Here is a 15,172-nt window from a genome sequence, read left to right as displayed (position 1 = left end):
AGGACACAGCTGAAAAGGAAAGAAATTTCCAGAGGAACAAGGAAACAATGGGAACTTATAATACAGTCCAGTAGCTAGAATGGACAAGGAGACAAGGGGTAGTTAATGTTTCTTCTTTCTCTTCTGTCTAGCAGTAGCTAAACTAGATGCGATGGGAAGTAAGAAAGTTGGATCGTTCATGAAAATACCATCAGAGCTCAAGATTTAAAAAAATCTGTCAGACATAACATGTTTAATTTACACCTGGCTATTCTGACTGACTGAGCAATTTATCATCAGTTCCAGGTTGTCTTTCTTTGACATTCTACCCACGCACACACTTGCATGTTCCAAGGCTGTATAAAGGCAGAAATATTAAAACAAAACCCACACCATGTTACAGTAGAATGATGTGTAATTTATTCATATAACTGACAGGCAGTACTCAAAATTCATTTAAGCAAGTGATTACACAAACATCTAATAATACTAAAATTTGAGAGTCCAAAAGTATAAAATACCACGGGTATGAAATGCCATGGTAAATACTATTCAACAGACTACAGTCATAATTCCAAACTAAACCACATTTTCTGGAAATGATTCTTTTAAGCTGTTTGAGAATAACTTTACTTTTCCCAAGGTATCTACTTCTTCCACGGAGATAAGTCATGATCCTTATTTTTGAGAAAGATTGCACAGTTCTCTCTTGTAATGCATTTTCTTGCAAATTGTTTTAAAATATTGCCCCTTGACATAGAACGCAAACCAGTCATCGTTTAAGTTCACCAAGCCAAGAGGCTTGGATCAGAATCATGCTGGGGGTGACTCTGAGTTCAGCAGGAGGCAGGCAGTGAAAAATGATTTGCAGATTTTGAAATATGATGACTTATTTTGTGGGGCTCTAGGCAGCATAAACACATGAAGACATCCAAGCCAGTAGAATTATGGAAATAAAGTAATTCGATATCCAGATGATGAAGACACAATTGCTACTGGGATGAAGTTACGCTATAATTCTGTGGTACTTCACACAAAAACAGTTCCTACCTAAAGTGACTTCCTTGTAAGTCTTGGTACATGGTCATGATCACACAGAAACAGCTCCTACCTAAAGTGATTTCTTGTAAATTTTGATACAGGGTCATGATGTGCAGCTATATTTGAAGGAAGAGTTTGGCTTATCATGTGTCTGTCTGTATTATTTTAAAGTCTTCTATTTTATCAGAATGTGGTCCAAGCATGAACCAGGCTTGAAAAGCTAGCAGCAGTAGTCATGAGACACATCCATAAATTAAAAGGTTCTCACAGAACAAATTTTGGGCTATACTTCTTACATACAAAATACAGCTAGGGAAAGGAAGTCTGTAATGTTGAATTAAGAGGGAGGAAGAAAAACAATCTAAAAAAAATGGAAAACTCCATTCCTGGGTGTCAAGGTGAGATGTAACACTGTCAAACGCCACAATGTGAGCAGTCACTGGAAGACGCCTACTCCAGAAATAATGTACCTGGGGAATCTCAGAAGTATGACCAAAGGGTGAAAATACTGTACCAAAAGGCATGCATATAAGCACTGCGTGCATTCAATGTGAGCTGGGGCTTAAGTAAGAACTAACATGACAATGAGCCAGATTTCACTGGAGGGAGGGGGTGGAAGAAAGGGGGGGGAACTACATGTTGATTAAACCTTCAGAGGCAGCGAAATGTGGGCACAGCGCCATGTCTGGGTTTTGTAGCTGTTTTAGGATCCTCTTACGAAACTTCTCCCGCACACGATTAAATTCCATTATGTCCATGGGGTCCTCTTCAATCCAAAACTTGTGAAATTCGTGCATCAAGTAGCCTGTTACAGAGTAGACAATGGAGAACACAGGAGAGCGCTGAGCTCTTGAACCACATCCAAATTCATGCTGAATGAATGAGACCCAAACAACAGGAACCATGCAGCCCCAAAGACATCGAAGTTGAGCACATATGATTGTTGAAGATTGTTCTTGAGGATCTGAGGCTTAAAAAAAATAATGATCTGGCATGATTGTAAAAGGGGGAGTTAGGAGGAGAGGTACCAAAGGGTGGGGAGAAGAGGAAAGGAGAGAACGATGGGTGAGTAAATGTCACAGAAGAAACATATATATATATATATACATATATATGTATATATGTACATATAAATATGTATATATGTATGGAAATAGTATAATAGTAATATGGAAATAGCATAATATCATAATAGAAATATATATATTAAAAGGAGGGGGAGGTAGGAGGGTGGTTAAGAGTAATACAGAGGGGGTGGATTTCACCTAAGTATATGGTATGCAACTATTACAATGAAGCAACCTTCTAAAATTAAATTATGCTAAGTACCCAAGGGCTGGGGATAGATTGGAGATTGTTTCCTTCTCATGCTCAAGGCCCTAGGTCTGATCTCCAGCAGGACTAGAAAGCAGAGACTTAGATACTTGTATGCATAAGTTCCCAGGAGCATTTCTCACCATTACCAAAAAGTAAAACCAACCCATGTGTCCATCAACAAATGAGGTAGAAACAAGAAAGGCTACAACAGTGATAATCCTTGAAAATATCATTCTGAGTGAAATGAGACACACAAAACCAGTGTGATCCTACTTTTAGACCATGACTGTATGGATGGAGCAGGAAGGAAATAAGGGCTCGGGGAGAGAGGATGTGGAAAGTTACTGCTGAATGAATGCAAAAGTTCTGATTGGAGTGATGGAAACATTTTGGAAATGAATAGTGGTGAGGTTGCACATTGTAAACATAATTGATGCCACGGAATTAAATACTTCCAATTGCTGTAATTGGAAATTTTGTGTTACTTAGATTTTACCACAATAAAAAAAAAACTCTAAACCATGAAAAAGCTTATTCTTTAATACTAGGAGAGCAGCAGCCAATCATCTGCACAGTTGTTGTTGTTGTTGTTGTTGTTTTTTTACAATGACACTTAGAATTATTCTCACTTCCAAAAAGCAAGCACCTAACTTGATTCTGCCATCTCTTGAATATGAATCATATCGGGAACATATCTAAAAGATCAACAGAGACTTCTTCATTCTTCTCCTCCTAATTAAATGAACATGCTAGTCTTCTCTTTCACAATGATTTCACTTTGCCTTTTTTTTCTCTAGAAGATCTTTGGTTCAACTGAGTTTTAAATTACTGTGACAAATCAAACAAATGCATGCTGACAATCTATTATAAGAAAATAAGAATTATAAATTAACTCTGAACAGCACAAATTTGTCATTAGACAATGTGAAATTGTTAATAGACTTTCTAGCTCTGAAAACTCCATGGAAAAGGAGACTAATTCTTTTCCTTCTCTCTCCCTCCTTTTTTCCCTCCCTCTTTACCCTTCACATCTACCTTCCTTTTCTTCCTTCCTTCTACATAAGTTGACTTGTCTTAGAATGCAAACCCACTTGAGTTATTTGGTATCAGATTTCTTTTTATTATTATTTTTTAATTGTTGTAAAGGTGATGTACAGAGGGGTTATTTCATGTTAGGTAATGAGTACATTTCTTTTTGGACAATGTTACCCCTTCCTTTGCTCTAGTTAGCTTTCCTTCCTTCCTTCCTTCCTTCCTTCCTTCCTTCCTTCCTTCCTTCCTTCCTTCCTTCCTTCCTTCATTCTTTCTTTCTTTCTTTTTTTTGGTTGGTCTTGGGGCTTGAACTCTGGGCAGTCCCTCAGCTCTTCAGCTCAAGATAAGTTTGCTCTACCACTTGAGCACCACTTCCGGTTTTCTGGTGATATGGTTATAAGAATCTCATGGACTTTCCTGCCCAGGCTGGCTTTGAACTGTGATCCTCAGATCTCAGCATCCTGAGTAGCTAGGATAACAGGTATGAGCTACCTGTGCCCAGCTCCAGTCAGGTTTCTAACACCATAAATTAAAACTATCTGTAATGTATCTCATTAGTGTCTCCTGGATAAACAGCATCTTTACTTCTATTGACAGTGATGAACAAGCTCTGTGGAAAATCATCTTTTTTTTTTTTTTTTGTCAATCACGGGGCTTTAACTCAAGGCTTGGGCACTGTCCCTGAGCTTTTGTGCTCAATACCATTTTAAGCCATAGTGCTGCTTCTGGTTTTCTGGTAGTTAATTGGAGATAAGAGTCTCACAGAGTTTCCTGCTTGGGCTGGCTTTGACCTGAGATCTTCAGATCTCAGCCTCCTGAGTAATTAGGATTATAGGCTTGAGCCACCAATGCCTGGCTGAAAATCACCTTACAAAATTAATTGTAAAAACTGATAGGAAGGAGGCAATGTGAGCACTATATACATGTATATAATGTGGAATAATCAAACAAGGCAGGTAGCATTTCTATCTCCTTTTTTATCTTGAAGGGCTTAAACAATGGCTAGGAGATCAGGACCAAGGTGGGTCATTATTGAACATTACCCTTGCAATGTTTCCTCTTAAGGGTACAAATTTAAATGGTAAAGCTTGTAGACATAGTCCTTGGAACCCTCTCTTACCCATCAGGAAAATAAGTAGAGTCCATAGATAGTGATCTCAATAAAAAAATGTAGACGTGGTAGACTGGATTCCAAGGTATGCAGTATAATAATCAAACTGCGCTTACTCGTGCAATACTACAGTGTTAAAAAAATTCATTGGGCTAATTGCTTAGTCCATCTGCCAAAGAACATATAAATAACAGAGACACGACATTAGATCAGATAGAAATCCTGTATTCTTTCATTCTTGTTTTCTTGAAGAAAAGGAGATGGGTACCATGTCAGTTGATGATCTGTTAGCCAAGGAAGCTAAGCAGGGAGTGTAGAAAAGAGAGGAGGAAACACAACTCAAGCTATTGCTTACCATCTTTCACTTACTTTACGCTGTAGCTGTGTGGCATAAGCAGATGTTACCTCTCCACTTTACAGAGGACAGGGCTCTTGAATGGTGCCCAATTACACAATTACAGCTGGAAACCAACATCTGAAAGCAGCTAGTTTTCTACTACTACACTGGGCTGCTTTTCTTAGTATGTTCTTTGTCCTTCTTGATAGCTCTTTTAAGGGTCAAAGAAAAAAAAATTCCCTTTTCTCTCTGACCATTGTAGTTTTCTCTCCTCACCACACCTAACCTCACTCCATTTCAATAGGGCTGTGTTCAGTGGGGCTTTAGGTAATTTTTTGTAGCACATTGCCTTGGCAGGGCAGTATTCACTGAATAGGACCATAAAGGCAGAATGATAGAGACATTATATTCTGATATTCTCCCACCTGGCTAAAATACTTGCTTTGAATACTAATTTGGCTTTCCACTGCCAACCTGCCATGTATTTATTGCTACTTGAATGTGTCTTGGCTTTGCTTCACCGCATCCAGTTAAGAGAGAGCAGAGTTGCATGCAAGGACACAGATAATTGCAAGACTATTACAGAGGAGATGTGCAGAACTCATCATGTTCCACGGAAGGAAAATGAATCTAGGGCACCCGTTTACTTCTGCTAAAGTCTCCCTGAGCCCCTACGCTTCTCATCTAATCTATGGGGGATTGCTGTTTCCAAACAATGAAGAGTGCTCTACTTCATCTTTACTCACCAGGCTAAGATTTTATCAGTTTGGTCAGATAAATCAGACTTTCCTTTCCTCTTCAAAGAAAAATATCCAACATTCCATCCATCCACCCATCCATCCATCATCCATTCACACATCCATTACTGAGTGCTTGCGATGTATGAGCCTCTGTGCAAAACAAACATTCCTACCTTTAAATGCCAATTCCCTATGATGTTAACTTGAACTACTGCCCTGAAGAGATCTCTTACTGTGTGGCTCTGATCCTGCCCCAGCTCTGATGAATTCCAAATTGGTAGCTTGAGCCCTTCTTATTCTGCAGTTTTCGAGCCTTAAATTAGAGTGACCATTCTGTCCTCCATACGGATTTCCCAAAAGGAGTTTGTTTTCACTTTGCCTAAAATTAAACTCATTCTAGTTTCTTTCAAAACTACTCCCCTGATTTCCCTCAAGTGCATTAAAAGTGTATTCCCTTTAGGATTATTCTTATTTTGTAAAAACAATATCTTTTAGGAGCTTCCTGATGAAAGTACAGTGTAAAATGTTTAATAACTTGCATGTAAAAAGGTCTTTATTTTACTTCAATGCTTAATTGGTAAGTTAGGTGGGACTAGAATTCAAAACTGGAAATAATTTTCCTTTTACACCTTACTAATTTTTTTTGTTGGTTATGGGGCTTGAACTCAGGGCCTTGGTGCTATCCCTGAGCTCTTTTGCTCAAGGCTAGTGCTCTACCACTTTGAGCCAGAGGTCCACTTCCAGTTTTTGAGTGGTTAATTGGAGATAAGAATCTCGACGAGGGGGGCCTTTTCTGCCCCTACTGGCTTTGAACCACCATCCTCACATCTCAGCCTCATGAGTAGCTAGTATTACAGGCACAAGGCTTTATTAAATTCTTGTTTGCGTTATTCTACTGTGCCCTAGAACACAGTACTGATTCGAGAAGTCAAATGTCATCTTAATTCCAGACTCTTCATGGAACAGTTTGGAAATTTCCAGAATTGTCTCTTTCTTGTGTCATAACAGTCTCAGAATCATATGGTTCTTGTTGGGGATCTATTTTAGTCTGTTATGTTGAGGCTTCCTTTATTTCTGAAAGCTTTTCACAATTGCTTTCTTTGGTTCCCTTCCCTTGGTTTTTACTTTTTCTGATACTTTCATTCTTCAGGCATAAGAGTACCTAGGTCTTTTCATTTTTCAACTTTTCTTTTTTTTCTTTTGAACTCAGGACTTGGGCTCTGTCCCTGAGTCTCTCTGTGCTAAAGGCTAGTGCTCTACTACTTGAGCCACTTGAGCACCACTTCCAGCCTTTTCTGTGTATATGGTACTGAGGAATCAAACCTAGGGCTTCATGTATGCTAGGCAAGCACTCTACCACTAAGCCACATTCCCAGTCCTTATTTTCTATTTTTTTTTGTCATCAATGTTTTTATGTTCCACTTCCTGATCCTTTTTTGATTCTTCTAATTACTTTTTAAAATTTATTTTTATTTTTAATGTTCTTTTATTCTATAAAGGTGATGTAGAGAGAGCCTATATTTACATAAGTCAGGTAGCAAGTACATTTCTTTCTGGACCATATCACCCCTTCCCTTGCTCTCTCCCAGTCATAAGCAAGTTTTTCAATTTTATCTTCTAGTCTTAAGAGATTTGATTTCTGCTACAACACATAGAGATCTAACAGTTTACTCAGGCTGCCTGCAGAGCTATGCTATTCTAGATAAGGAGAAAGATACTTAAGGCATCTTATAGTCAGTCCAGAAGTTGACTGGCTGGATTTCATGTAAGAGCTTTCTAGAAAAGAAGAAAATTCATGATGTCTGAAAATGTTAGAATGAAAAACAAACAAAATAACTCAAACCAAAGGATGAATTTCAAAGGGCCTACACAAAGCAACCAAGTCACAAGTGTTTCACCTTTGACTTTTTTATTTTGTCGGTCGTGGGGCCTGAACTTAGGGCCTGGGCGCTGTCCCTGAACTCTTCAGCTCAAGGCTAGCTCTCTACCACTTGAGCCGCAGCACCACTTCCAGTCTTTTCTGTTTATGTGGTACTGAGGAATCAAACCCAGGGCTTCCTGTATGTGAGGCAAGCACTCTACCCTGATCCACCTTCCCAGCCCCTCACCTTTGACCTTTGTTCTTTAGAAATCTCTATGGATAGTTAAACACCAGAACACTTACAGAATGTTTGCTGAAAGTGAGACAAGGTTGGAGCTTCTGGGGCAATGTTGTAGAAGTGGGTTTTTAGAGCTCCGCTCACCAGAAGATTATAGGCCAGGTCGGTGATATTGATGCCCACAATTGCAAAGGAGTACCTGCAAGTGAAAGCCAGAAAACCAACAGTGTCACACAGACAGGAAGCACACTTTGCAAACTGATTAACCTGAAGCTGAAATTCCTTTTCAACTTATCTGAGTAGAAAGTTATTCGTAATCCTAGCTACTCAGAAGGCTGAGATCTAAGGATCATGGTTGGAAGCCAGTGTGGGCAGGAAAGTCTATGAGACTCTTATCTCCAATTAATCACAGACAAAGCCAGAAGTAGTGTTATGGCTCAAAGTGGTAGAGCACTAGCCTTGAGTGCAAAAGTTCAGGAACAGCACCCATTTCCTGAGTTCAAGCCTCAGGACTTTGATTTGGTAATTCATATGATAGAAATATACCTGAAGTAGATTAAGCTCTACACTATATTATTATAGTATGATTTATAATGTCAAGATAGGGAAACTTCTAAAGAAGTAAATAAACATCTTAAGGAAGATGGCTAGAAAAATAAGCCAGGGTAATATGTAATGTATTACAGTCAGCTAATTTTATATATATATATATATATATATAAAATTTGGGGGGGGGTTGGTCATGGGGCCTGAACTCTGGGCCTGGGCGCTGTCCCTCAGCTCTTCAGCTCAAGGCTAGCACTCTACAACTTGAGCCACAGTGCCACTTCTGGATTTTTCTGCTTATGTGGTGTTGAGGAATCTAAGCCAGGGCTCATTCATGCAAGGCAAGCACTCTAACACTGAGCCACCTTCCCAGCCCCTAAAACTACATTCTTAAAGACTAAGCATGAGTAAAAAGAACCAAGTTTTCTCATACATACACATATATGCATGGAAAAAGGCTAGAATGAGGCTCTATAAAACATTAATTTAGATATGCAAAAATAGTAAGATTGGGATGATGACTCTTTTGGTTTTCTTTCCCAGGTCTTCTACATTTTAAAAAATAAATCATACTGACTTTTTTTTTTTTTTTTTTTAGGAAATAGAGACATCTATTAGCCTATTACCTGTGATCAATTTATACTACTTTCAAAACTAGGTAAGGAATTCAACAAAAACATTAACAAAAAAATCTACTGGCCAATTTCCTTTAAGAACATATGTAAAAATCTCTCAACTAAATGCCAATAAATTCAATATAAACATCACAGCCAAGAACTATGTGTCCTCTATGGTATGGAAGCTTGATTCATATTTTTTAAGTCAATTAACATTTTTTCTACTTCCTGTGTGTTCTTAAAAAATTTATTGTCAAGGCGATATACAGAGTGGTTACAGTTACACAAGCAAGGTAGTGATTACATTTCTTGTCTAACTTGTTAACCCCTCCCTCATTTTTCTTCCTCTTTACCCCCCCCCACTCCCACTCCCCAAGTTGTACAGCTCATTTCCAACATATTGTCTTGTGAATATTGCTGATACTGATTTTCAGCTGAGGAAAAATTTAACTCTATTAGTATAAAGTATATTTTCTAGTCTCTTTTCGATGTATATATTAAAAATGGAAAGGAAGCCAGGTGCCCATGACTCACACCTGTTATCCTAGCTACTCAATCTGAGGAGTGTGGTTTGAAAGCCAGCCTGGGCAGGAAAATCTGTGGGGCTCTTATCTCCAATGAACTACCAAAAAGCCAGAAGTGGAGCTGTGGCTCAAGTGGTAGGGCAAAAGAAGCTGAGACAGTGACCAGGCCCTGAGTTCAAGCCCCAGGACTAGCATGAAAAGAAGGGGTAGGGTATAAATTCTCAAACCTTCTTTGTTGCTACAAATCTAGCACAGAACTATGTCTGGATGAAAGGCATTATCGGAAAAAAAGTGTTTAAAGTACATTTTTCTCTAATAGCCCTATACTTGGTAGAAAACCTTAAGTAAGAACTGACAAATCCATCTCTAAGTGATATATTTTGAAAATGATTTCTTTACAGCTGTAACTTTCTTTATCTTGGCAGTGGATTAGAGATAAAGTCATTCATAATCACACAATTAAGTCTAGAAACATAAATGGGTCCTTCTGAAAAATATCTGGGTTTCACATTCCATCAGGACAAGTGGAATTCCATCCTGTCATCGTTCACAGCACTCCGAGGACATTTTGTGCTGTATCTCGTTCAGACTCACAATCTTTACTTAAGTGAGATTTGCACTCACCCAATTGCTTTATCCATCCTTTTCTTCTCCCATTCTGCTTTGCTGAACTTACTAAAAGAACAAAGAAATAAACAAATACCATTTAATCTTAATAGATATTCACTTTCTTGTGTAAAACTATTAACTATGTGTCTGTACCTTGGCTACCCAAATGCTGATCTAATGAATATCATCAGCGTTAAAAACAACAGTATGAGCAGAACATGGCAACAGTTGGAGGACTGAGAAAGGAGGCTTATGAGCTGGAGGCCAGCCTACGCTACAGTGTGAGAACCTGTCTTAGTAAAACAGAACAACACAAAAAGCAACAATGCACTTTCATATGAAATTCATAAGCAGACTTGAGAATGTGAATTTACCTGCAATTCACTTTAGTATTAAGATATTCTTTAACATCAAGACATTCCTTAACATTAGCCTCATCACAGACTACCTTTTTAGAGAAAGCTTGCCTGCCCTCATCTCCTTCTCCCCTGACTAGAAGTTGCTTCACGCTCAGGATTCTCCACTGGATTTTGCTTGGTTTTTATCTCGAGGTATTTGTCCCCTGGTTCACATTTTCCAAATAAATGTTTTATTGGTAAATAAATGATAGAATAAAGAGAAGGGGGAAAGAAAGAAGGAGGGCAAAGAAGAGGAAAGAGGAAGAAAGGAAGGAAAGGAAAGAAGAAGGAAAACAGGAAAGAAGAAAAGAAAGGAAGGAGGGGCAAATGGAGTGAGAGAGGGAAAGAAAAGAAGAAAGGAAGAAGGAAGGAATGTAGGGGAGAAGGAAGAGAAAAAGGAAGGAAGAATGGGACAAAGGAAGAGGAAAAAGGAAGGAAGAAGGAAAGGAGGAGGAAAGGGGGGACAAAGGGAAGGAGGGAAAACAGGAGGAAGGAACAGCTTACAAAGTTTAAAACTTCTGTTCCAACAAGTGCTATGACATTTCCCTGGCTAAGCTAAGTCAGCTAAGCCATAACAGCTCCATTTAATCCATTTCCTAACTTGAACTTCTGAATAAAACTGTGCTTATTTGTCTATCTCCCTCCACTGCTGAGGTCTTGTAGGGGAGAAGATTGTTCTGCTCTTCCTCCTGAACGATGTAACCTTTATTCGAAGGGTCACAGTAGAAACAACAACCACAACAAAACACAAAATACCAGTTAGCGTTGGAACTAATCGTTTTGAAAGTAGAGTTCTGAAAGCTTAGCTCTCATCTGAAGTAGGAGAAAGCTGAGTTCTCTGGAATGCGTGACAAATGCTATGTTACGAAGTGTGTACACTATACACACAAGACCACAACTAGAAAGTATTATAAGATACACACAGCACACTACCACAATATATATCACATCAAACACACAGCATACAAGCACAAAATATCATGCAAAGGAGTTACCTTAGTAACTATGCTTTCTACCCTGCAAATGACTGGCTATGACTCAAAGTACCTACTTTAAAATCATGTTAAGGTGGCAGCTGTTTTTCTTTTAATATAATTTTATTGTTCTTATTGATAATTGTGTTGTACAGAGGGGGTTGCTAGTTCATAAGTCAAGGAATGAGTACATTTCTTAGTTTGGACAATGTCACCCCTTCCTTCACTTTCCCCTACTTTCTCACTTCCAGCCCTGCCCACAAGTTACGTGGCTCAGTTTTCATGGAGCGTATACTGTTAACATGACTGCAGTTGTTCACTCTTCTTCCCTCCTTTTCTGTGCCCCTCCTTTCCCCCTTCTTAAAACAAAACAAAACAAAAACCAAGCTGGGCACTGGTGGCTCACACCTGTAACCCTAGCTACTCAGGAGGCTGAGATCTGAGGATCGTGGTTCAAAGCCAGCCCAGGCAGGAAAGTCTATGAGACCCTTATCTACAATTAACTACCAGAAAACCAAAAGTAGAGCTGTGGTTCAAAGTGGTAGAGTGCAGGCCATGAACAAAGGAGCTCAGAGACAGCACCCAGGCCCTGCGTTCAAGCCCCACAGCTGGAGGGTGGGGGGGGGGCCCAAACCAAAATAAAAACAAACACTTGAGTCAATTTGAAGCAATTAATACAGGAGTTTCAATGTGTTCAACTGTACTGTGATCTGAAGGATAAAGTATGATATCTATCTATCTATCTATCTATCTATCTATCTATCTATCTATCTATCTATCTATCTATCTATCTATTTATTTATTTTTTTTTTTGCCAGTCCTGGGCACTGTCTCTGAGCTTCTTTTTGCTCAAGGCTAGCACTTTACCACTGAGCCATAGTGTCACTTCCAGCTTTTTCTGTTTATATGGTACTGAGGAATCAAACCCAGGGCTTTATGCAAGCTAGGCAAGCACTCTACCACTAATCCATATTCCCAGTCCCTGATAATTTTATTTACATGTCTATACACATGTATGACACACACCGACATAAACATCAGTCTCTTCTTAGATAAAAGTAGCCATGCAAACTCTCAAATAACTCCTCTCTGATGGCTGGCATAGGAGCTACAAATTAAAATCATGTATTTTTATTTATTTATTTTTGAGAATGGTTCACAGACCAACTTAATCTCCCTCCAATGAGGATTTCAAATCTTCAAATGAAGACTTGAAGCTTTGCATATTTTCTGGCTGATATTCCTTTAGGAAAACCAGTGTGGACACATGGAGACCCTTGGCCAATTTTAGTTGGGAGGGAGTTAGTTCACAGGCTCCATATTACAGAAATATGCAATTGACAGGATATAGTTAAAAACTCAAAATAGCATCCTGTCAGCTATGCACTGTATCACAAAAAACAAAGTGATTTTAATATTTTTCTTAAAGAAAAAGAAAAATTTTATATATTAGAGAAGCTTACAAATACAAAGGGGCAGAGTGCAATATAATTTAATGAACCCTGACCAAATGGGGCTAGGGTAGAGGACCCCCCCAAAGTCAACCTCCTCCTGAATACTGAGAACATTAGGATAGAATTCATAATGCATAAGCCTTATGAATAAGCACTAACAACTAAGCTGCAGTGGTGCCAAGGAGAAAATGACACAAAACCATGAGGGCAAAATACTGGAACTCACCTTAGAAGAAAAGCAACTAACAATGCACACACACACACACACACACACACACACACACACACACACACACACACACACACACACACACACACACACACACACAGAGTAACTATAATAATCAAATTAGAAATAGGTGAATAAAAGAATAACTTTTCTTTGTGCAACCAAATCCCCAATTAAACATCCCTCTTGGGGATTCCATTCTGTGTGGAGTGGTGGTCAGCCTTTAGGTGATGGGTCTTTTAGATGAACTCTTCCTCCAGCCACGTTCACCTGTGGCTGAACAAAAGGCTCCTTTGCCATTTTTCCATCTGCTTAGTTTCACCTGACTTGCAGCTAAGAAAAACAGTCCTCAAAGAATGAATTACATGAAAACTTGGTAGATGCAGTATTTAAAAAAAAAATCTGTATCTTTTTTACAAATTCTTACCCCAATGCATTCTAAAATAAAATAAAGGAAATGAAACACAAAAGCAAAGACAAAATACCTTATTTCCTCTTTAGTGATATCCCTTCACGAATTCAGTAAAAGAAAAAAATGTTAAGAAAGGTAAATGAAAATGCAAATAGAATCTTGAATATGATGGTGGAAAAAAAGGCACAATAATTCTAGACTATCTCAGGTAGTTCTTGGGGTCCAGGCCTGGGTGCTACCCTGGAGGATTTTTTGCTCAAGGCTAGTGCTCTACCACTTGAGCCACAGCTCCACTTCTAACTTTTTGGTAACTGGAGATAAGAGTCTCATGGCTTCTCCTGCCTAGGCTGGCTTTGAACCACGATCCTCAGATCTCATCTTCCTGAGTAGCTAGGATTACAGGCGTGAGCTACTGGCATCTAGCTGGTCCCTGATTTCTTTGTTTTGTCAGTCATGGGGCTTGAACTCTGGGCCTGGGTGCTATCCCTGAGCTCTTTAGCTCTAGTGAGCACTCTGCCACTTGGGCCACAGTACCACTTCCTGGTCCCTGATTTCTTGACTTCCATGCTATTTCCAATGTACCCTCTTAGGTATCTATCAACTGTTTCTCCCAGACCCAGTCCTCCTGAGTCTTTCAGGACATGAGTGACATAATCAGTCCCTTTAAACACATATCCCTCTTGAACGAGGCACTTGACATCTTAATCCAAGAATCAATGCTCAAAGACTTCACCATCTATTAGACAAAAGGGCTTGTTTGGGAGAGTTGTAGGCCTCTCGATAATCTCACTTGTAGAGCTATCTTAAAGACGGCCTTTGCCTAACCTATTGAGCCCAATCCATCCTTCACCAGTTACCTGCATTTTGGATGAAGAGAGTCAGAAAGGACCTGTTGAGCTGCTGTCGTGTCCCTTTCTGCAAAATACCTGCAGTGGGAGAGAAAATGAACTGTAACTCTGAGCCCGCTGAATACATTTACTTTGCTCCAGCTTGAGGCCAGGTGAAATTCAGAGATACTCACATAAGATGAACCCTTAATAAGGTTATCAGAGGCATAAAATTATCACTTGTTTCAGAGAGAGTGCCGAAACATTTCATCTCTAGAAGAATCAGCAACAAAGCAAGTACTTCACAAAAGGACTTCATAAAAGTACTTTGTAAAGGTAGTGAGCATATAAAAGCAAAGCATACATGATTTAATTGGATGTTTATATAAGTTTATCTATACACGTAGAGTGTAGCACAGGTTCTTGAATTTCCTTTCAGAAAAATTTAGATCAGCAATTTCATTATATGTCTGTGATTATTAATGAGATTGAGTTTCATTTCATCTCTTGGTTGTCCTTTGGGGCTTTTTTCTTTCTCTTTAAAAATTTTTTTTGTGCTAGTACAGGGGCTTGAACTCAGGGCCTCATATTCTTGCTTAGCTTTTTTCCTTCAAGGCTGCCACTCTACCACTTGAATAACACCTCCACTTCCAGCATTTTGCTGTTTAATTGGAGATAAGATTCTCTCAGACTTAGGTGCTTTGAGCCTTTATCTTCAGATCTCAGCCTCCTAAGTAGCTAGGATTATCGGCATAAGCCAGCAGAGCCTGGCTAATCCACGTCCTTGATTGTTAAGATCTATTTGCTATTCACTCATTCACCATACCTGATGATGTAGCATTTCAGACATTTCATAAAACAATAGATGGTGAGTCAACTCACTAAACTTAAAGGGAAAGAGTTAAAAGAGAGCGAGATGCCACCCA

General features: G+C 39.0%; 1 protein-coding gene across 3 annotated transcripts in view; it reads right to left on the bottom strand.

The window, feature by feature from the left end:
- Positions 1-376: 376 nt before the first annotated feature.
- LOC138821378 (ELMO domain-containing protein 1) overlaps positions 377-15,172 on the bottom strand; it is a 50,243-nt gene continuing 35,447 nt past the window's right edge. For 2 of the 3 annotated variants that reach the window (XM_070013559.1, XM_070013560.1), the window contains exons 8-12: positions 14,277-14,345; positions 13,493-13,516; positions 9,968-10,018; positions 7,722-7,855; positions 377-1,825 (exon numbers count right to left, since the gene is read on the bottom strand). In XM_070013559.1, coding sequence (XP_069869660.1) covers positions 1,653-1,825; positions 7,722-7,855; positions 9,968-10,018; positions 13,493-13,516; positions 14,277-14,345 — 451 coding nt within the window. In that variant the 3' untranslated portion in view covers positions 377-1,652. The remainder of the gene's footprint in view (positions 1,826-7,721; positions 7,856-9,967; positions 10,019-13,492; positions 13,517-14,276; positions 14,346-15,172) is intronic. The other variant, XM_070013561.1, reaches the window with a different exon arrangement.

The sequence above is a fragment of the Dipodomys merriami genome, unplaced genomic scaffold (genome assembly GCF_024711535.1).
Source record: "Dipodomys merriami isolate MVZ:Mamm:240054 unplaced genomic scaffold, mDipMer1.0.p SCAF_91, whole genome shotgun sequence".
NCBI lineage: Eukaryota > Metazoa > Chordata > Mammalia > Rodentia > Heteromyidae > Dipodomys > Dipodomys merriami.
The sequence above is the reverse complement of the archived record's forward strand: the minus strand, read 5'-3'. Positions and strand labels throughout refer to the sequence as shown.